A 23,321-nucleotide genomic window follows, 5' to 3' on the forward strand; every position below is an offset into this window, starting at 1 on the left:
AGTTATCCGAGAATAACCTTTCTTCGTGTGAAGTGAATGAGAAATTCAGACAAAATTATTTGTAATCATGCATTTTTTCGCAATTATTTCCAGGATCGGCCAAACTTGGGGAAAAGACTGACAGGAAAAAGAAAACAAAATAATAATAAGCCGAAGAAGCTATATCACAGGCATGTACGATGGGGGATGATACATATGAACAGATCACTCTCAGAAACGTGGGCCCCCTTGTTTCAGATCGGGATAGACAAATGGGGAATAAGGAGGAAGGCTAATGGATAGATGGACTGAAAAGGAGAGGACTCATTAATGTTCGAACAATTTATGATGTGCGCCACTATTCATCGCCATGGTTAAACAAATCGATTCCAGATATTCATCCATCTCTGTTTTACATGAAAGGCTAAAAAAGTGTGGTAATTCAACGTAATGCCATATTGATTGGTCATGATATTTTTAGCATATAGGATGAGCTGTCCGCTGTTTCTTTCCCACTCTCTACCCTCCCCAAGGCCAGTAAATTTATCCTTTATGTTAGCTGTTGAATCTAGCCGATTGTTATTACTGAAATGTAACACTCCAGAGGGAGAAGAGTGTGAACAGGACACTCACCGACAGTAACTGGATGTAGAAAAAAAAAATATGCTTTTGAACGATGGTGAAGCTCGCGAGATACAAAAAGATGAGGAAAAGAGCGTGAAAATAGAATTCAATATGTTGGCTCATTTTGGTAAACAAATTTTTTCGCCAGACAGGAAAGAAAACATGGAGAATCCACTGTATACGAGTGAAATGCTGTGGCGTATCAAGAGTTGCTCGGTAATTGACCACCTCCCCCTTCCAAAAATTAAAAACATTCGCACACATAGTGATGAAGAGGCATTATTATTCACGAAGTGAGGAGTGCTGGCGTTATATGTATACTCTGATTGTCTTTCGTTGGCCGATCTCAGATCACGGATCGTGTGATGCGGAGGTGATCGGAAGGAAAGCGGGGAGGGCTGATTAGAGGAAGTGAAAACAAACTTTCTAAGGAGGGATTTCTTTATAACATTGGTTTCTTCCTTATATTCTCATTTTGGCAATTGAGGATAAACCACAGTTCCGAGCAACTCGGCGATCCCAGACTGCCGCTGTCGGATTTTTTCATACTTTCGATTTTTTTTTTCTTTTTTTCTTTTTTCAGCTGCTGAAACGCCGCGAGCCGCTGTCAAGAGGCAATAATTCTGGACCATAAATTATCAAATTCAAACAATCATACGCACAAACATATGCACAAACACAGGCACACGCACAAAAGAAACCAACTCTTCCTGTACACGTTCTTTTGCCTATCCCAATGACAAACTATGGTGTGGATGCAGAAGTGCAGATTTTCGATGATACAACTGGATTCGTCAGGATTGACCACTTGGCATCGGGGGGAGCGGATCAAACGAACAGAGGGAGACATACAGACAAAAAGGAATTGCACGACGAACTTGGCAAAGGAGTCCAGTATCAATGGTCACCAACACGACAAACAACCGTCCGGAATAGAAAAATAAAGGTTTAAATATTTAGTTTTTTTTTTTTTGTTTTTTGTTTTTTTTTTTTTTTTTTTTTTTTGTTTTTTATCACTATAATTTTTTTTTATATATATGTTTTTTTGTTGTTTTTTTATCGTGCTTTATGTGGGAGAGGGTTACATAGAATATTGTGATTGCACTTTTTAATTAGTGTCTCTCTTATTTTAACTGTTCTAGCTATTACTGAATTTATCCTCCTCTATTTTTTTTTATCTTGGTCTGCGAAAGTATCGCAAGACCATGTAGCCCAAAATTCGAAAAACGAATAAGAAAGACAAGAGAAGAAGAGTGTTAGCCCATAGAGGGAACCCTGTGCCACCAGAAGCAGCTAGGATAGCGTCTGGAGGTATCTCGTTTGCCCCGTTGACACAGGCATCAAAACGTGAATTTTTCTCGGCGCACCTACGAGTTTCATTAAAAGATACACAATCAAGACAAAGACATCAGAGAATAAAGAAAAAAAAAAAAATGACTGACGTACCTAACTGGCGAATTCGGATTGAATTCAACTATCTGCATGTTCTGGAACGCATAATGGACGAGAGAAAAGTACCGCATCCATTCCATCCACGCCGGGATGGACGTAGACAAGAACCCGCCAAACAGCTGACTGGCCAGTGTGTACAACGCACTGATTGTTATCGACACCTCCAGATCCATACAAGCTGCCCCGATAAACAAGCCAGCACTCTGTTCGATTCCACAAGAAAACCATTTGAGGATTATAGCACGCGAATGATTTTCATTGGAAACAAAAATGCGATGACGTACTTGAGCCACGACTGTGTTAAGTAAAAGGAATCCCAGCTGAATGACAAAAGTACCGGGACTAAAAAAATCCACCGCCAACATCGGATAAGAAATGATATGATAGACAGCCGGCAGCGTTATAATAAGAGGCAACTCGCCGACCATTTTGGCCATATAATACGCTGACAGTCGATAGGCCCCCGACTGGCGTTCTTTCTTGATGACTTCTTGCTCAGATGGAACTGCAGTTACAGAAAGAAAAAACATTAAATTTTAATTGCGCAATCGATATCGTCAAAGAGTAATAACAACTCACATGAAGATAAGGCTCCAAACAGGGCGAAAAGCATCCAGTAGGTGGTAGAGAAAAACATCCATCCTTGGATATTAGTAAGTGTTTCCTCTTTTCTATCGACTCGGAACCATAAAAGACCGGACATGAGGCCCAGACCGAGCGTTTGAATCCAGTTGAGTCGTGACAGCATTCGAGGGCGAGTCACGGTGAAATTACGTCGCGACAAGACCTGGAAGACATTTTTTTTTATATTTATTGATCATTATCCATTTTCCTTAACGCACAAGTTGAGTTTTTAAACAAAACTACCAACCTTGAATTGCGTCCAGAAAGATGTTGGCCATTTTGTTGACTCGTCCCAGTGAAACTCGGCCGGCGAGCTGTGGCACCCGCTACTAGCCTGAGTGCTGTGAGACGCATGACTTTGATTATCTGACCACGATGAGCGTCCACTGTCTTCCTCTTCTTTAGCTAATTTCAAAAGTTTTATTAATCAATCGAGGCTGCTAGATTTTTAAAAAAATATATCAACTCACTAATTTTATTATAGACGCACGGTACGCCCTTTTCAATGGTGAGACGGAGTTCTACCGAACGTGTTGGCGATGAAGGCGAAGTTAAATGCCATTCATTTCCTTGACAGGTGTAATCCGCTGTGGGACTAGGAGGTTGCGCTGTTAAAGGAACCAAATAATCAATCGTCTGACGAAGGAGTCTTAAACTAAAATCTATCAAGTTGCACTGCTACTCACCAGGGTCGAGATTGGAGGCGTGTAGGCCGTCCAGGTAGTTCTCGTAAATAGTACTCGTGCTCGTAGTTCCTCCTACTCCAACGGCCATCAGCAACTGCTCGGCAAGATCGGGATCGCTCCGCGTTTCTCGGTACGCCGTAATGATACGTCCCTGAGTTTCGGCCGTTCCTTTGACTTGCTCCACTGTTAACGTCATCACCAAACAGCGCACAGCAAAATGTATCGTTACAGCTCGCTAAAAATAATGCTGACGGCTTTAAAACGTACGGATAAAATCGGCTGGATTGTAGTGTGGCTCGATGGGAAGGCCGATGTGTTTGAAAAAGTCCACGACCTTTTTCGTATCACCGAAATAAGCCGTCTGACCGTTGCAGAGAAGCAAGAGGCGATCGAACATGTAGAAGATCTGCGACGAAGGCTGGTGAACGGTTAACACGACAGTTTTGTTCTCCTGGCGGGCGTAGTTCTTTAACGTTGTCATCAGGCTGTGCGCCGTACTAGAGTCCAATCCTGACGTAGGCTCCTGATGGATTTCAAGTTTATAATGAGTCATTTAATAAGTGAAAATGTTTACTATTTGTTGTGAGTTTAAACACATACGTCGAGGAGAAGAAGCGCTGGATTTGTCAGCAATTCACAAGCAATGTTGGCACGTTTCTTTTCGCCGCCAGACAGACCTCTTCTTAATCCGTCCCCAATAACTGCCAATTAAAAGACCACATGGTTAACAAAGCTCACCTTGAAATTAATGAGAGAGAGAAAGAGAGAAAGAACGGGACTTACTCGTGTCTTGGCATCGCTGGAGGTCCAGGATCTCGATGATGTGATTGACGTGCTGCATTTTGTCATTGTACGACATGGATTCTGGCAAGCGCAGCAGAGCCGTGTACTGCAATGAAACCAACACATGTCACCGACTGATGCATTCAAATACATCAATATTCCAACCAATCCGAGTCGAATAAAAAACAAAAATAGATAAACAAAATAATGTACTTAAACCAAACGTACAACTAGTGTCTGCTTGAGCGTCAAGTCTGGAAAGAAGACGTCGTGCTGGAGGACGTAGCAAATCTTGCGTCGGAGCTTCTTGTTCAGCAGCTCGCCGTTTAGGTGGATGGTGCCACTCTCCAACGGTAGCCGGCCAGAGATTGCATTTAGCAAAGTGGTTTTACCAGACCCTAATGAAGACAAAAATCAAGAAGATATTCGTAAAAATCGAAAAAAATAAAATAAATGGTCGAATGAATCAGAGAGAAAACGAATCTCAATTATACCTGATGGACCCATGACGGCCAAAATTTCACCAGGTTGGACGACACCCGACACTTCGTTGAGCAATGCCCGCTTGCCCACAGAGACAGACAGGCCGGTAAAGTGGAGGTCCATAGGACGGGTCTTGCCAGTTGGCCCATCAGTTCTACATTTGAAAACATTTAAATATTAAATTTCACTCTGTTGAAATCGAAATTTGCAACTGTGCAACATCACAAGTGGAAATTGCGCTATCGTACCGAAGGAGACACATCTCAGTGGGTGATGAACAATCGCTTACTTCTCCCAATCGATTGGCCATCGTCATCAAATGAGACCAGAATGACTCTACAATTCACCGAGGCGAATACGCCTCGTCCCGCTGAACTCAAACGGGAGATCCCCCTCAACAGTCAAACGTGTGGCTAAATCAAAATAAAAACAGACGACAACCGAAAATTGTCAGTAGGTCAGCAAGTTGCGTGAGTTTACAAACAGCTGTAACGCCAATATATATTTTCGTTTTTTAAACAAAATATGACCACACTATTTCAGCTGTTTTCGCTTGTTCGACCACCGACGACGGTCTCGGAGAAACACCTGGACGATCCCAGTGGGCGTCTATCAACGCCGAGCGAGAGTGAGAGACTGAGCTCGTAGAGATCGTCGATCCTTGACGACGATTAAGCCGTTCCGTTTTTGTTTTTTTGTTTTCAATCAGCTACTACTGCACCGCCACAATAACCAGGAACAAAACTCGCACTTCCTGAGACAGTCCGACTATCACTGCGCCAACCCTCTTACGAACGTTCAGACTATAGAGAATGTGAAGGACGCTTGAGAAACCTTTTCATTTATTATTTTTTGTTTCTCTCGTCTTACTATTCACCCACCCCCGACCAACACCCACCCCGCACTCCAAATTTAACCGCCTCCTAACGCGAGTTCGCCGAGCTATGCCTCGTCGGCTGTAAATAATAAAAGCATCACATTGTTCGAGGTCTGTATGAAAACATTGAAACAAGAACTAGAGAAATTTGCTTTAAATGAAAGATCACATTTTGCTTTGAAAGTCAATCAGTTACGTTCGTCATTTTCGTACGTCCCGACCTTGTACCTACGCACGTAATTCGTACATTTTTTTATTTTTTTATTCTATGATTCTTAAAAAGGGGGGGACGTCTAATCAAAATTACGGCAACCCACATTTTTTGGGGGGCATATCTGCCACGCTTTGCATTTCCTGGTTGAAATAAATAGAATCGACGATACGTCCCGTAACGCATCTTTTTACCTGTATTTATTAATTCTTTGGCCAATGCTCGATATGCATTGCGCACTTCCCTACAAGACGGTAGAAGAACAAGTCTCTGTTCTAACCCCTCCCTGAGAATTCCCTACTTTAGCGATGCGAATGAGCCCTCGTGGCGATGTTCCAGCCACACACACACACACACAAAAAACCTGTCAGATGACGATCCAGTTCCAAACATCCCGCAAAAACAAAAAGAAAAGAAGCCAAAAAAAGAACTGAACGAATCAACATTAGGCTCATACGCACACGCAACCCTCCGTATTCCAGTAGAAAACCAAACAAGTGACCCAAAGTTATACAATCAAAAAGAAATTCACCAAAATGAAAGAAGTCCAGAATACGCATAGCAAGCTCCTTTTATGTCGCCCTTTTGTGTGTGTGTGTGTGTTCTTATTTCAATTATTTTCTTGTTTTTATCATTTTTTTTTTTTTTTTTTAGATGCCTCGAGTATTTTTCAAGAGTTAGGATCGTTCATCCACTTCTTGTATGGGGTCTCCTTCAACTCTACAATAACGGTTCTTATTTCTATCGTCTCCTTCCTCTGTCTCCGGGTGTTCTCCCTGTCTGGTCTTTTTTTCTTTTTTTTTTTCTTTCTTATTTACCGTTGCACAGTTTAGTCATTGTTTTTCGTTCTTTTTTATTTCTACTCTACTTGGTTTCCGTCTTCTTCTTCGGGGCATTTTTATTTCAGGAGGGGGCGGTTGGCTGCGTTATCCACAAATTTTGTTTTTGTCGACGCTCGACATGAACGGAAAGATGAGACAAGGGAATCAAAAACTGCTGTCGGATACTCGGAAGACTTATCTCGAGTAACAAAACCGTAAGAAGCCAAACTAAAGTCTAGACCTACACGCTTCACAAAAATTGACCCATATTCAAAATGAAACCATCATCCACCCACACGTACACGAGATATCAAATCAAATTCAATCCCCTAACACTAAAAATAGACTTCTAAAAATAATAGGCGATTTAAACTAACACAGAATAGAGTATTTTAAAAAATAAAAATATATAGAGTTCAACGACTCTTCGAACCACAGCGCGTGGCTTACTGACCGTAACGTGCACACACCACTTTTCTTGTCGAATTCACGCTACCGTTTCGTTAGACATAACATTCTCTCTCTCTCTCGGAGCATACATGTTGATTACGTAGATATATCCATAATGTTCCTTTTTTTTTTTCAGGGGTGGAAGAGTTTGAAGGAAGAAGCAAAGAAAAAAAAGGATAGAAAAGATACGCGAAGAAAAGATCAACGACCTACGAGGCCAACTTTCACCTGGACTAGCCTTGTACAGGCATATCGAAGTGGTTAGCACGTTCGAATAGTTCGGCCCCCACTGCGCAAAATAAAAAAACCTTAAACAATAAGAAAACAGGTGAATCACCTGAGATAGTCAAAGAAAATACGGCAGGGTACGAAAGCGCTGACGTGACGGACATTAACTCAACATCATTTGCGAAAGCATCGCTTTTTGCGGAAAGCGGGTAAAAACAAAAATATTAATATTATGCGTCCAAAGACAATGCAGCTTCCATTTGTGGAATGGCGAACAATCGGACGCATTGAAACAAGTAAATCATTCCAACCGAAAACAATGGGGCGAGGTTGTTACTGTTGCAATTCCATTCGCAATCATCGTATTCGGAAGTCCGTTTCGTACCTTCAAAGGTCATATTGCGAGATTTCACACATCTCAAATCCGATCCTGCATCAGTTTGTTTCAATAAGCTACCATCAAGGAAATCATTTGCAAACAATGGCAACGTCACAACACGAGTTCATTTCGAAGGCCGGCTGCTCAGCGCATCCTGCACACTGATTTTCGTTGATTGAAAAATCAAAAGATAACAAAAAAATCCCCAAAAAATTGGTCCGTTCCTTTCAACCTTTTCATAGGCACATTGGACTCAAATATTTGATTTTACGTTTGTAAAAAAAAAAAAAAAGGAAAAAATGAAATGAGCAGGGGCGAATGAGAAGGGGCGTTCGTGATCGGGCGTCAAGCCAATGCAAACTTTCTGGAATGTTTAAAAATGCAACAATTTCTATTTGATAAATCATAAATAAAAACAAAAAAATGGTTGGGAAACCACAACGACGCAGTCTTACACTCGGCATCTTTCCAATTTCAAAAAGATGCACATTCCCTGATTGACGAAAGCTTTAGCCAGTATCAATCTCTCTCTCTCTCCCGATCTATGTCCCATCACTGTCGTGATAGTCAAACATGTACCGACGTCACTAAGCCGGATGTTGCTTTTAGAAATTTCCCATCGACGCAAGCGATAAAACACGAAAAAAAAAGCTCGTTGTCATCCTCGAAAATGAGTAAATACTAAAAAAAAAAAATGCAACTAGAAAAATAAAGGCTCAAAATTTCGATAATTTTCTGAATTTTTCCTCGTTTAAAAAAAAAGAAATCTTCTGTACACTCTCTCTCAAACCGTCGTATGTTATTTTATAGACCCCCCCCTCCTTTTTGCTGCCGTGTGTTGACCGAGCCGAGTCAATGGACCTGGGAGAGAGGGCTTTTCTTTTCGTGAAAGCGAGGTGAACGAACTCGGTAGGCGGCCGACGACGGGCGTCATTGGACGCGACGCTAGTGTGGACATAACATGCCGAAAACGACTGAAAAGATAACCGATCATCAAATATGCCTTTTTTTTTTCTTTTTTTTTTGAGGCCACCGAATTTCGTTCAGATAAAAAATAAAAAAAAAATCTAAAAATCGTGTCGGTGTGTGTTGAACTGCATTTAAGTGCGTGACCAGTTCGTCAAGAGTTGGAGATGGCAGAGAAAGATGTAAATTTGACTGCGGTCACTCACGCATGAATAGCTCCCACTAACCAAAATTCAAAAAATGCTAAATTCACGTGATATCCATGCGGAAAAAGAAAACGGGATCGAATGAAAAAAAAAACTAAAAACATTAGAAAATAACATCACAGATCACAATTCGATGGAAACAACAACAACAAAAATGTATGCAATCCATTTGAATTCATTAATTCAGTGGAATGATAAAAACAACAAAGTCGAACGAAACAAAAAAAAAAAAAATAGGTCATCGAGGAAAACCCCCTTAAGACAACCACTTTTTGAAGCTATAGCAACAATGGCAACAATGGCAACAATGGGCCTCACTTGGATTACGTATCCATGTTTCTATTCTTACCAAACAAGCAAATAAAGACTATACGTTTTTTTTTTTTTTTCAACCCCACAACACAATCAAGTCTTGAACTGCGTACAAAATGCAAGTGAGTTATAAATAAATATACCCTTCTGTTTTAAGAGTCCTGATTGGCACTTTGCGTCTTGCTTCAAAAGCGTGAAGTCGCTTTGCTGGACGAGATTTCTGAGAAGTTGTAACCAAGCGACCGGGCACGGACGAATGATAGAGAAAATGAAAAAAAAAAAAAGAAAAAAAAAGGGGAACAAGTCCAACGCCTTTCACATAACATACTAACAAAGATATCGAAGTAAAGAAAAAGTCGAACATTGTTTGGCCGCACCAAAAATCTATGTTAGAAATGCTTGCGTGTAAATAAAATATGGGTGTTCTAGGACTGTAGGGGAGGCAATGGACTTTGGCTTCCCTCCTAATCCCATTTTCAATTTGTTGCCCAGTCTTGTGTATGTTTTTTTGTTTTATTATTTTTCATATTTTTCAAAACATGCACGCGTTCGCCTTGCAACTCCCGTTCGTGCGAGTGGGTGCAGTGAAAGGCGGTAGACATGGCAATCGATAGTTTAATCACTGGGAGCTTTGACTCCTCTCTCTCCGTCGCTGAGTAACAATATGAGCTGGTTAAACAAAATGTGAAACAATAATCCCCAGTTCCGCGTAATGGATCCCTCCCTTATTGGGCAGTCACGCATTTTTAGTGAAAGGCAAACTCCAAAAGAGCCATGCAATTAATTGATAACGGTGTACGTCTATTGGGATCCATCGTAAAATTGAAGATTAAACATCCCCTTGCCCTCCTAAAATAAAAATAAAAAAGTATTAGCAGCTGTGGGTAGCAACAGAAGAGACAAAAAAAAAACCAGGCCGAGCTGGTCTTTTCTTATTTTGGGTAGATTGAACCAAAACGAAGAAATCCAAAAGAAAAAAAAATTGACATTGAACAAAAGTCCAAATAAATGGGCGACAGTTTCAATAAAAATAAAAATAAAAAAAGGAACTAAATTTTGTCGGTTCTCCTTCGTTTCTTTCGTTCTCTTTTCTCTCTTTCTTCTCCTCAAAAAAAAAAAAACACACTCCCCACTCCCGCCCCCCCCCCAAACGCCTCCTCCCCTTCTCTTAACCAAAAAGCCGAACGAACGAGAAAGTGGGGCACGGTGGAGTCGAGTGGCACGGCGGGTTCGACGACCTGCGAGAATGGCGCAGCATCGATTTCTTCCTTCCTTCCTCTCGCCAAACAGTCGCGCCCGTCCAAAATATAAAAAAATTCGACTCTCTCAGCTTTGCCACTCGTCCAGATGTTCAAACTCTGCGAACCTTTTTTTCGCCAATCGATCACACGAGTGAATCATCTCAAAACATTTACAAAGGCAATCTACGCACAATTGCGTTCGTCCAATCAGAACCCCCTTACATGTCCCCTTTTGTTCTTCTTTTAAATGAGACAAAATAAAAAATCACAGTACGTTTTCGCAACATTCCAATTTTTTGTTTGTTTCGCAAGGGGGTTGACTGTGCAAAAATCAGCACATGGGGTCGATGGCTGAGTTTGGAGCTAAACAGCCGCAACAAGCAAAGCGTGACGTGGCCAACAGACTCTCACTGGTCCCGATTCGTTTCGCCACATCGTCGCCAAAATAGAGCTCGTAGCGACACACCGAATCAAGACAAGAGAAATGCCAAACTCAAACAACAAACCCATTAGAAAAAATAAAAACAAACAAAACAAAATAATAATGAAAAGACACTCACGGACAAGGTGCGGGAATAGTTTGAATAGCACGCATGTCAAATTGCAAACACGGCAACGCAAATGCGGACAGATAAAAATGAAAAAAATAGAGGCACAGAGCGGCTATGACGTAAAACAAATCTACACGGCCAAATGGAAAGTCTCAAGCCATTTTGATTTTTTTTTTTTTTTCTTCTTGGCCATCGCAAAATGCAATCGGGAGCGAGTCGTGAGCGCAGCATGAGAGAAGAGGTCAAATACCTGTTGACCAAAAAAAGAGAAAGGAGCGTTTCGTTTGGTATTGGCGGTTGCGTTGAGAGCCGGGCAACGAGGGAAGGGCGAAAAAAAAGAGGGGGGCTGTTACACTTCACTTGCCAAAATGAAACGATTAAAATGTTTAACACAAATGATTATTAAAAATAAATCATAATTCAAGGACCTGTGCGGTATTTTAGACACCTGAAAGCCGAGCCGCAATGAAAAGAAAATGCTGACGACGACGCCACACAACAACAACAACAAAAATAGAAATGAATTTAAAAAATAAAAAGGCGGAAGGCGGAAACTCGGCCAACAACCCGAAAGGACCGGAGGTCACGCACGCATCGTCAACAACGTCAGTCCATCACATCGTCAGAAGACAAATTTTGGTTGCTACTGAAGTCTTAAAAAATAATTGAATTTTCTCTCTCTCTCTCCCTGGTTCTCTCTTCCCTCCTCGTCTCTCCTTTTTCAGCTGATTCGTCTTTGTAACATTAGACCCAGAGAAATAAAAAGAAAATAGAAAAGGGAGAGAGAGAGAGAGAGCGCTATTAACCTAAAGAGCTGGATGAGAGACAAGGGCAGCAGGGAGGAGAAGATGAAACCACATGAATCGTCGGTTTCGTTTGCACGCAAATGCACGCAAACGGAAAACATTAAAAAAAAAAAAGAGGGGCATTGAACTTAGCATTTTTTTCTTTCAGTTTAAGCTCTTTGCTCGTTTGCTCTCTCTGTGGCCCGTCTCCTCATCGCCGCCACCACAGTTCTCTCGTTGATAAGCGGATATCACGTTGCTACAATCCACAAAATAAAATAAAAAGAAAAAATGTTCTCCCCTTTCCAATGGACAAAGTAGACGAACGATGGTTTGTTTATATATACACAAGAAGAAGAAAAAAAAAAGATGGGGAGGTTGGTTGCCAACTAGGACACGGTCACCGGATACCGCAACACTGTGCACTTTGCAAAAAAAAAAAAAAAAATAAAAAGATGGGCGCTCGTCATCGCTCTTTTTGGCCGGATGATATGCATACTAAGGTACTAGATAACCAGCCGACATTATACGATCACACCGCAATCTTTTCTTCCTCCATTTTTTTTCGTAAGTCTTCCTATTCTGCCCGATCTCTGGCTCATTTTTTTCTAGTAGCAGGTCCTCACACACGAGAAAAAAAAATGAGAACGACTGGAAAATGGAAGAGAGAGAGAGAGGAAATAAACAATGAATGCGAATGAAACGAAAAAAAAGAGAAAAAAAAAAGGATAGTGTGGGAAAAGCCAACTAAACATTCGTGATGCCCAGGTTATTGATCTGCTATCATGTCAGCTACGTTGCCAGTAAAGGCGGCCGCTGGCTCTTCATTATTCATCATTTTTCGTTCTTTTCAGTTTCTGCTTGTTTGTTTGTTTTTTTGCTCTTTCTTTTTCCCTTTGTTTCTTTACACAAAAAAAAAACTTGTGCCCGATGCGGTTAGTTACCTCGAAAAGACAAAACACACACACCGTCAGCGTCGTCACGTGTCATCCATCACCGACGCTTTCCTGCGTTGGCTATTGGCTCCCCCCCCTCGCTCGCCAGCGTCGTTGCACCGCTATCACTGCAAACGTCATCGTTACATCAAACCGAGCGCTTAAAAATCATAAAGCAATGCCGCGCATAAAACACGCAACAGCTCACAGTCACATCGACGCACATTTTCTTCCGTGAAACGTGAAAATTCCAACATTTTTTTGTCGTTTTATTAGTCCAGTCCTCATCTCAATGGCGTGACTAGATTAGGGTCGTGCAGATGTTGTAACTCAAACAAATCGAAATATTTTAGTTTATCGTCCCTCTTTTCCCGTTTTCATCATCTTTCTTTTTTTCTACATCCTTTCCCTCACCCCCCTCACACACACACACACCAACCAGAACATAGAAGATATTCCACTCTCTAATCAAATTCCAATGACGAGAGAGTCGCTGCTCTTCTCATTGCATCCCCGCATTTTCTCGGTCAATGACCTAAAACGCAATTTTTGCGTGAAAATGAGTTTTCGAAAAGACGTGGTGGGGAGGACGATTTCTTCACATGGCTTTATTTGGCGAGTGTAAAAAATAAAAATAAATAAAATAAAATATATGACGAGGCGCGTCACCTTTCGCTTTTACCGTACGGTTGTTGCGCTATTTTGTTTTGTTTTGTTTTTTTTCCTCGGCTCTTTCTCACGCACGCACGCCGAGAGAGAGAGAGAAATCCGGCACAGCACCTTCTCCCTTTTTGCCCACCCCTCCTCTCATATTCTTATTGACGTTAAACAACAGTTACATAGAGAGAAAGAGAGAGAGAGAGACACAGTGACTTGATGCACCCAAGGCGCTGTCGAATTCTATTTAAGATTAACTACTTGCAATGACGCCAAGTACCGTCGCTCCACTTTGAAACTTTGTGGGCTAGCCTACATAGTTGTGCAAAAAAAAATAAGTGGGTTTGTTTTGTTTCTTAGTCTATCCGGCGTGACCGGTAGTGTGGCATTCAAAACACGTTCCATCCATTTCTCTCTGATTTTGTTTTCACCCAATGGCATCTTTTTGTTGTTTTTCCCGGAGCCTCACTCGTTTCATCCAACCCAATCGTCAGCTAAATTTAGAATAAAAATGAAACAGTTGAAAGCACACACAAAAAATAGGAGGTGGTTCAACATGCTAATCAAATTGGAAAATAATAATAGCGGGGAGCGTGAAACCCGAAGCGAAGGATTTGCAGATTGTTTTTCTATACGTCGCATTGAATGCCGTTACGAGAGCAATAGAGTGCAACGCTAGAAATTCAGGCGGATCCGAATGCTAATTTTTAACAAGGCAAAACGAACAATGGCGGAAGAGAATTCTCGGATGGCGCGCCTCTTTTTTCACGCGCAAATTGAAACCAATTAATGCGGAGCTGAAGAGTGACGTCCTTGACCCTAATCTACCACGAATGAGAAAAGATCCGTGGGATATTAAACCCGTTGATTGCGATTCGTTTTCAAAACAAGAAGAAGAACAAGAACAAGAAGAAGCACGACTAGACTTACTGGTAAACGTTGCCATAAAGAACGAGGACAATGACACACCCGAAAAAGAAGAAGAAAAAAAAAGAAACTGCCGAGAAGGCCGTTGCGATATTACAGCTGGGTCCAATTTTTATTGGCCGGTAGAAAGCAGAAACCCAATTTCTTGTGTATATAAAAAGAAAACGAGCCACAACAATTCCGACAGCCGGCACACACACACACACACGCGAAAGAATCAAGAAAAATAAGAACGTAAAGGTCAACGAACTCGACGTATCTTTTTACACAATTTAAACCAAGATAAGATTTTTTTTTTTCTTTTTTAAATTAAACAATAAGAAAGAAAAAAAAGGCCTCATTGTTTTGTTAAAAAAAAAAAAAAAGGTCGACGCCCGAGAAAAAGAACGTAATTGGTCAGACAGAGAGAGCCACGGAAAAGTAGGGCGATGGGGATAGCGCTGCCATAGCTAAAATAAAAACAGCCAACAAAATACAACGTGTGATATCTAGCAGGCCGTATCAGGTTTGGCCTGAAAGCCGATCGGTGAGAAATACTAAACTCCGTTCGCAATCAACACTCCCCCTTTGGAAACATCATAAGAACTTGACCTCTCGTCCAAGTTCACATAATCCGGCTTCTTATCGATTTATTCATAAAAGTGCATGGCTGTAAAAAAAAAAAAATAAAATAAAGAGCCGCAATTCAGACGAGGCGCAAAAGGAAACGCGCCGATAATTTACACACATTGCTTTCTCAATTCGTGAATCGATATGATGGCTGCAGTACGGAACTCAAATTATTTAAAAAAAAAAAAAAAAAAGAGATTCGTCTGGTCACTAAATTCTTTTTTTGTTTTGTTTTCCTCTTTAAAAGAGCTCGTGTTGCAATAAGCGGTGGACCGCAAAGACCCCCGAAAAAGCTCCAACAATTTTCGAGTTGTCCACGCAAAGTGAATATCCCCGCACGCAAAAAACAAAACAAAAACGGAGAAGGTTTAGAAAGAAAGTCGATTCCATAATCAATTTTCTCGCAAACGTGTCGCTGATTGAAACGTTCCTTTAATAACGTACGTATCCTAAATTGGCACCAGATGGAGAAAGAGACAAGCAAATCAAAGTGGTCAATCTTCGCATGGCTAGCGGCCCGTCTTGTTAAACGATGCCCTCGTAGCAAACGAAAACCTTGCCAGAATGAGGTTTACCGACCCCCGTTCGTTTTTTGTTTTTTTTTCAACATTTTTTCTTCCTTTATTCACCGACTTTATTTTTTATTTTTTTTTTTTTTCCCCATTCCGCACTCGTAACGCAGACGAAGACGATTCCACACAGGGTGGAGTTAGTCGGCACGAACCGCAAATCCGCAACGTTTTCTATTTTCTTTTACGGATGGTTTCATCATTTTCTTTTGTGTGTGTGTGTGTATCTGTGTGTGTTGGTACCGTCTTCAATGCCCGAATAATGAAAAGAAACGGGACAGCAGACGGACGTTAGACTATAGGGGTTTAAGAGCTCCCATTTTGCGTGTGTCCATATCAAACCGCATGTCATTTCTCAAATTGTTATTATCAATTTAGTCCTTCGCCCCGAAACCGTTTGTTTTTACTTTCCAATTGAATAACGGGTTAGCAGCTAGTAGAAAAATAACCCATTTAAAAAGGGCGGCCGCGTTCCGATGAGACTAAAACTCATTACGCGATCACGGAGTCGGGTCCCGATACAGAGCGTTGCAACATTGCCAGTTTGAAACTTGGAGTTTCTTCTCGTTCTACTTGTCCTTTTTGCTCACACGATTGGGGGCTGCTGTCTCGTTCCTTTTCGGGATTCAAGAGCACGTGAAGGAAAGGAGCAAACAGACACACGAGAAGGGGAGGGGGGGTTAAAGAGGAGGATCCAAGTGGATGCAGATAGAAGTCAAAAGTCCATCGAAAAGACGTGTATGACCAAAATAAGAACATGGCCTTATCTGTAAGGATATTCGTAAGAAAAATAAATAAACACAAGAGAAAGAGAAGATGAGAAGGTGATAAGACGATGAAAAAAGAGGAAACGACGAAGAGAATCCAAAAGAGAAAACATGGATGGGCAGAATAGAGAAAGAGGTAAACGTGATCAACCGGTTAGAGTCAGGTTAAGACGAGACGAGGTGATTGACCAACTTGTTCACTTAACTATAACCAATGAGGCAGAAAAAACAAAACAAAACTCGCATTTTTTTTATTCACCTCAAAACGCACACAATCAGAGTGGGGCCACATCCTCCCACTGTCGGCGAAATAAATCAAACAAAAATTTAAAGCCGAGTCTAGTCGCATTTAAAGCCGGCCCAATTGGCATCAAACAAAGAGACTCTCATGCCGCCGCATCAAAATTAAATTTAGTAATAAAATACGCATTTTTTTTTAATGACCCCCCCATCGCACAAAGGCCAACCTTTTTTTTTATTTCTAAAGAAGCAATTCAAAATAAATCTTTGGACTACCCTTAGTTCGACGTTGCATTTTTTTTTTCAAATCTAGCGCTCAGTTTAAGATTTAAAAAAAAAGGGGGGGGGGTTGAAAAAGAGGGTCAAATGACAATGCGGAAGCTTCTCGTGACCAGCGTGCAGTATAAACGAGACCCTCTCTCTCTCTCTCTCTCTCCTTAAAAAAAAAGCAAAAAAAAAGCACGAGATTCTTTTTCATCCATTTGCATCTTTTGTTGTTGGGGCGTCTATCGTTTTCTTTTATTTCTTTCTTCAAAAGTCAAAACTGCCAGAGTTCAAGAACCTCGCACGTTATTACCAATAAGCTTTTGGCGCCTGTTATTCTTTTTCGCCCTACGGTCTGGTGGAAACGAGACGGACCGTGTTACGTGAATGGATATAGTCATCGCCAAACACGCAATCACGACTAACGGTTTCATTTTTTGAGAAAAACTGTATAAACGGACAATAACCGGCTCTTCCTCCTGCCCCCCTTCTTTCCATAGGTTCAACTTGAATTCAAAAGATAATGCAGTCATAGGGTGTGGTAGCGCTGGACCGCCTTTGATTCGAAACATTCCCATTCCTTATCATTTGAACATCATCAAAACCAGAGGGTTTTAGCAAATGGGATGGCACACTAGGCAGCAGATGTTCGATATCTTTTACGAAGGGCATAGAAACGCACACACACAAAAATCCTGGAAACGATCAAAACCAATTTTTCCTTTTACACGGAAATCCTTCATCCGACAACGCTGCACATGAGAATAAATTCCGGGAACCGATTTGAAAAAAAAGAGAAAATCTGCCAGCGGCCAACCTCTTCCCCACCAAGTGGACGAACCGAATTTCAGAGTCACAAATGTCGGTCGCTATTTGTATTCAGCGTTTAATTTGACTAATAACACGAGAAAACAAGAAATTTTAAGTACTGATCGTTAAAAATGTTTAAATTCTATTTTTTAGTTTAAATACCAAGACGCGGCCAAATAAAAATTAGTAGAAGAATTGTAAATCAGATCTGAAGACCTAAAGATTACGTAATTTTCACAAGAACTCCTATCGGCAAAATGCTTGGGAGGAATCCGTTCACCATAAAGCCTTTGACCTCTGAATAAAAAAATGGCTTGCAGCTCGAGATGAACGAAACACGCATTTAGAAAAATTCGCTACTGGGCTCGAAATACAAGTGAAATTAATTCGCCATCATCAGACGGTGGTTTTTCCTAAGAAAAACACAGGGGCGTAAACGACTAGAGTGAAAACCGAGAAAGTTTTCATTTTCGGAGAAACGATGAAACAAAAAAATAAGAAAATGAGAGGGGAAGGATTTGATGTGGCTACTCTTGCCCAGCAAAAAAGATTCCCCAAATGGCGTGCCCACCACGCCCCAGTCTAAGTCTCCCTCGTTTATGAATTGGTGTCGCCTTCAAGGTTAGATTTTAGGATCTTAAGTCTAGGAATAGCCGAAAACAAACACAAAACCGCCCCCCTTTCAAATAAGACAAAACTGATCACCACCAAAAAAAGTCCTCAAGGCTTTGGCCAACAATTCATTTTTGGCAAAAGTCAAATGAACGAGAAACAAAAAAAATTTCAATTTCCGGATAACTGGACGAAAGTGAAAAGAAAAAAAAAAAGAAAAAGGGCCACTAGTATTATTGACTCATCGGCTAGCGCTATTTCTAGTCGTAACCAAGGCGAACGGGAGCGAACAAGAGAGCGCGCGCGCGCGTGGATGTTGCGTGAGCATTCGGTGCGCGGGCGGTTGGCCGGGTCCTTGTCCTTGAAAACGAACGCTGTCCTCGCCAAATTCTTTCGACACGGCCACGCTCCCGCTTTAACTCGAAAAGAATGTCGCTATTGAGCGGGCCCCTCGAGGGGAGAGTCCCCACTTTTTACAGCACTCACGCTTTCTCTCTTTTATTTGATCTTTTTCTCATTTAATAAACAAACTATCGGTTGTGCTCCAGTAAACCAATGCGCCAAAATTGATACTCCCCCCCCCCCTCAAAAAAAAAAAAAATCGATTGTTTTTGGGGACAAACTCTTGTTGTTAGCCACGCCCTGTGTTCGCTCGTTTACTTATTCATTTTGAGCGAGCGATAAGGTGGTAACCATTGGGTTACGACCTTGAAATTGGGGGGGGGGAATGTATTTAAAATTCAATGCCAAGGGTGGAGAGGTGAGTGGTTAGTTACGGACGAAAAGGAAAATGGATCCGATCCATATTCGAAAGATGTGGGTGGGAGGTGGCCGTGGTAGGGAGGGAGGAGGGAGTCTGTCATGAATCCGTTTCTCAATCCTGGACAAACACCAGTTATCGCTGTTCCCCATCAAGCCAACTCGAAGGCCACACTCTCGTCGTGAAGGTTGCCCTGTCTGCATCACGAAAAAAAAAAAAAAAAAAATTGAAAAGGAAAACGAAAGACTGTCCAGTTTTTAGGAAACCGGAGCCAATCTCGACGTCAGCTGAGATGTCATCGCCACTTTTCTTTTTGTAAATGGAAACTTGACTGGAATAACCGACACCGCATTCGCAACAACAATCGACCAACAGAAATTCGGTACCAGGATTTATTTTATTATTTTAAAATATAAAAAAAATATCCAAAATTCAAAGTTAAATGAGCGCTCTGATGGCCGTCTGTCGCCTCGCAACATTTCAAGTTTCGCTATAGTCGGTGCAATAAAAAAACGCCCTCCATCGACGACGAAAGAAGAAAACGGAGAGCCACAAAACCCAAACAAAACAAAATTAAAATATTCATATTCGTTCTGTGGGTTATTAGGTGAACGGGAGGGGGACCTTCATCTCCACTTTCCATTCTCAAACGCATGACGACCAAACAGAGTCCCGTTTCTTTTTTGCCTCATCATGGCCTTAACCGTCGCCTTGGTTCTCTGTCCGTGAACGTATATCAATGCGTCATGCAATTTCGTCTAGTTGCCTTGCTAAATGATCTAAAAAAAATTAATTAAAACATTACCTGCCACCCGCTAACAAAAGGCCTTGCTCCTTCATAGCGATTTTTTCCCCAATTGCGAATCTATAGAAGGGCGCGGTCCCGCCCAACACGTCAAATAGCTAAACTTTTAGCGATTGGATTTTGGTTTTGTTTTTGATTTAATTCCTGCCAGCAAGTTATCCTCATTGGCCATTTCTCTGCAAGAGATGTCGCAAGGGCAAGGCGAGGTCACGTTACCGGGCGAATTTGACCATTGGACGCAAAGGACGTGTCCCTTTTTCACGGTCACGTTACCTTGCCGATCAGATGGCCTGATTCGACCAAGACGATGTTTATGCAAAATCACCTTTCCATTTGCCTTCCTATTTCGTCGACAAAGAATGTTCTAGTAACACGACAACAAAAAGACAAAAATACTTGAAAAACACACAGAAAAAACGACACATTCTTCAATCTCTTTATCTCTAATTGGATATTTATCCTTCGTTGAGGGAATAAACAAGCGTGGGGCAGGGGTGGCAACTAACAAAAACATTGAAGGTTATCCTAGTCGATGTTGCACCTGTGCGCAAAACTCGAATCACGACGCACTCGAAAAACAAAACGAAATATCAAAAAAAAAAAATCGTCATTCATCTCAAATTCAACGGGCAAAAAACTAAAAATTGAATATCATTAGGCATTGAACGACAAGAGACTGGGCTTCAAAAAGTACTCAGCGTCGTTGTTTCAAAGTCGGATTTTGATGATCATAACCGGTTAGTTTTTTTTTGTTTTGTTTTTCAAAGTTGCGATTCAAAGAAGAAGAAAAAAACAAAACAAAGAAAAACAAAAGAACTGCGCGACGAACGCAGGGAGACCAATGACGACTCGCGTACTACGAGGCATTTCCGGATAAGGGTAAAGAGGAAGGGTAGATCATTTGCCTTTTTTCCATTGTAATTGAGCGTGCAGCTCTACACGAAAAAAAAAGAGGGAGAGTAACCTTGAAAATAAAAGAATGGCCGCGGATGAGCAATTTCGCGTTCCCACGAACGAGTAGCCTCAGCATTCCACGCTACCCACGCAGACCAAAGTTACTCACGCGTTGCGAAAACATTAGAAGAAAAAAAAAAACGCACATGAACTCCACATTTGATCGGGATTTTGGTTCGACAAGAGCAAACGACTCGTCTTTGTTTCGTTTCCCTGCTGATCTCGCATTTGCTGCTATCGCGGGTTATTTAAATATACGAAACACGTACCCCTGCAGAGAAACATTTGACACGCACGTTGAGGAACGCAAGTTCACGAGAAGAAGAAAAAAAACAGTTGAAAGTGAAGCGGAAAAACCCGAAATGACGAAACAAATGACCAGGTAGTGACGTGAAAAAAATAAAAAACAAAAGTAAAGTCCAATCCACGTTTCAAGGTCCGATTTTTCAAGTTCCATAAAAACCCATAAATCGGGGCGGATATTGTGTAGGACGCAAAACCATATCATAAATTCCCTTATTTATTTTTTTTTTTCTCCCTCTCTTCCTTGTCTTTATATCTAACGGAAACAGTTGGGGACGAATCGAGGTGGCCTTCAACTTTGTAATACGAGAGATTACGATTGTGAAATACCGACCGAAAAATACAAAATAAAAACATAAAAATAGTCCACCAACAAAACATTCCAAAGGAACTAAGTTTTAAAAAATGTGTCGGACCAACCCGAAAAAAAAAAAAAAATAATAAATAAACAAAGTTGCAATAAAAGGGATTCATCGCAAACAAAATGCACGCAACCGAGTGAAAGTATTATGACGAAAGAGATGAACGAGACACGTGTCGTAATGGCGACACGTATGACACAAAACCAAACCAAAAGAATGATGAAAGATGGAGAGCGACTTACCTAGTAACGGGACGTCCCATATCTCGTTTTCTGCTGTCCCGGAGAAGCTTCAAGTAATCTTGTTCTCCAAAGATGAACAGGTCCTTGGAAATTATCATCTCAGCTCGATGTTTCCGTCAGGTCGAATGGACCTTTGCCCCAAAAGATCGAAGAACCGATGATGGAACGTGCACGAAAAATATGGGCGGAGGTCAAAAAAGAAGACTGGTAGATGTCGATTTCCAGTCGAGTTGACGGCCGCGATGGATCCCGCACGAAACGGCCGCGAAAAGTCGAGAGTAATTTATTCAACACACTTTTGATTTCGATGGCGCTTGTTAATCAATTAACGATGCGCGTTCACTAAGTCGGCCTTCTCATGACTTCACCTGTCATCCATCAAAACGGACGCACACAAAAATAAATGAGACCAAAATTAGAAACAATCATCTTAGAATATCGTCAATCAACGGAAATACAATCAACGGTGTAGAATTAAAAAAATAAGTTAACTTAAAAAAAAAAGGGGGCGGATTATAGAAATCCATTTTCAATTTCGATCAAGGTTCAGAAAGGTTCAAAAGGGCGAGACTTTCGTGACCTCCATCTTCGCATCCACATCCTCTGCCTTCTTCCTTTCTCTTATTCGAGTAATGTCAAATGCCACGTGCCCGTCGTTGCGACACATGATCCCGACGCATTATCCATTCGGCTTTTTTATCTTGCACCGGGCGGTGGTGCGACGTCAAGGCAATGTGATCCCCTTTTATTAACATTCTGTTATTGACAGTTAAGCGACGCTGTCTAGCAGTTCGGCACACACACTAACTCATTCCGTGTCTATCTCGCCTTCCTTTTTTCTTGTTGTTTCTTTTTCTTCTCTAACGTTCGCTTTTCTCTTTGAAAAAAAAAAAAAAAAATGGGGGAAGAAGAAAAGTTTAGTGAACGACGGAGAAGGGCGATGACCTCCCGAGAGCAAAATATGGAGCCGAGAGCGCGCGCGCGCGCCATTTCGAATTGAGAAGTCACTAGACTCCCTCCCCTTCGTTGTTTTGCGCCTCCCCCATTCTGCACCGATACATCCTATTTTTAATTCATCTTCTACTTTTTTTTTTTTTCGTTCACTTCCATTGCAGGGCAGACCGAAAACCCCCACTCACACATCCGACATGCAAGCAGCAAATAAAAAATCCAAGAGTAAATGAGGCCACACTTAGAAAATCAACTCACCTGTTTTCTGGATTGTGTTGAACGACGACGACAAAGGGACCGATCGAGTTTTGCAAACCACGCACTCACACAGACGATGCACAAGGGGCGGGAGAAAAGAGATAGAGAGCGGAAACAAGAGCACGTAGCACCAGCTCGATAGAAATCGGGACAACTCAAAAAAAATTTTTGATTTCTAACACAAAAAAAAAGGGGGAGAAACCCAAAAGGGAACGAACAATGCAAGTCTGGCCTACATACACGATCGTCTTTTGTGTAATTTGGTGCTAGAAAAAAAATTTTTAGTTTTTTATATTTTTAAGTCGACGTCGTTACAACAACAACAACAAAAAAACTATTTCTTTTTTTTTTTTTGCTGGGAGTTTAACACGTCCAGCAAATTCCGTACTGGACGAATAGCAGATTGGAGCAGAAATGTTAACAACAACAAAAATGAGAGGACAGAGATAGCAATAGCACGGGGTTCGCGGCACGAACGGTGAAACTGTTCACGATGGGCTCCAGTGACCGACTGATCTACAGCTAGAGAACAGACGGGCTCTGCTACCTACTCGGGCCCAGCCCTGACGAGAACAGAGTGGGGAGGAGGCAAAAATGAACACACACACACACACACACACGAAAAAAGGGAAAAATAC

General features: G+C 41.5%; 1 protein-coding gene across 4 annotated transcripts; it reads right to left on the bottom strand.

Moving 5' to 3' along the window:
- Positions 1-44: 44 nt before the first annotated feature.
- Positions 45-23,240, bottom strand: LOC116928461 (ABC transporter G family member 21). 4 transcript variants are annotated; one of them, XM_032935549.2, is made up of 15 exons: positions 22,684-23,240; positions 21,475-21,842; positions 4,880-5,044; positions 4,643-4,785; positions 4,377-4,546; positions 4,149-4,254; positions 3,966-4,066; positions 3,633-3,888; positions 3,366-3,548; positions 3,150-3,287; positions 2,927-3,084; positions 2,635-2,842; positions 2,340-2,560; positions 2,050-2,258; positions 45-1,970 (listed from the first exon to the last, which is right to left on the bottom strand). In XM_032935549.2, the coding sequence occupies exons 3-15, from the start codon at positions 4,945-4,947 to the stop codon at positions 1,778-1,780; spliced, it is 2,154 nt and encodes a 717-aa protein (XP_032791440.1). In that variant the 5' UTR covers positions 4,948-5,044; positions 21,475-21,842; positions 22,684-23,240; the 3' UTR covers positions 45-1,777. The 4 variants fall into 4 exon arrangements, with proteins under 4 accessions (XP_032791440.1, XP_032791439.1, XP_045033748.1 ...); XM_032935548.2 differs by lacking the exon at positions 4,880-5,044 and having other exon boundaries at positions 22,684-23,239; XM_045177813.1 differs by lacking the exons at positions 21,475-21,842; positions 22,684-23,240 and adding an exon at positions 5,167-5,439.
- Positions 23,241-23,321: the final 81 nt, after the last annotated feature.

The sequence above is a fragment of the Daphnia magna genome, linkage group LG8, assembly GCF_020631705.1.
Source record: "Daphnia magna isolate NIES linkage group LG8, ASM2063170v1.1, whole genome shotgun sequence".
NCBI lineage: Eukaryota > Metazoa > Arthropoda > Branchiopoda > Diplostraca > Daphniidae > Daphnia > Daphnia magna.

Excerpts from the sequence above, each read along its gene's own strand:
- LOC116928461 (XM_045177812.1), bottom strand. The coding sequence starts at position 9,445 with ATGTTCGACTTTTTCTTTACTTCGATATCTTTGTTAGTATGTTATGTG. Across the intron at positions 3,889-3,965 it reads CAGCGCTTCTTCTCCTCGAC|GAGCCTACGTCAGGATTGGA; the intron begins GTATGTGTTTAA and ends GAAATCCATCAG. Across the intron at positions 2,259-2,339 it reads TTAACACAGTCGTGGCTCAA|AGTGCTGGCTTGTTTATCGG; the intron begins GTACGTCATCGC and ends GGAATCGAACAG.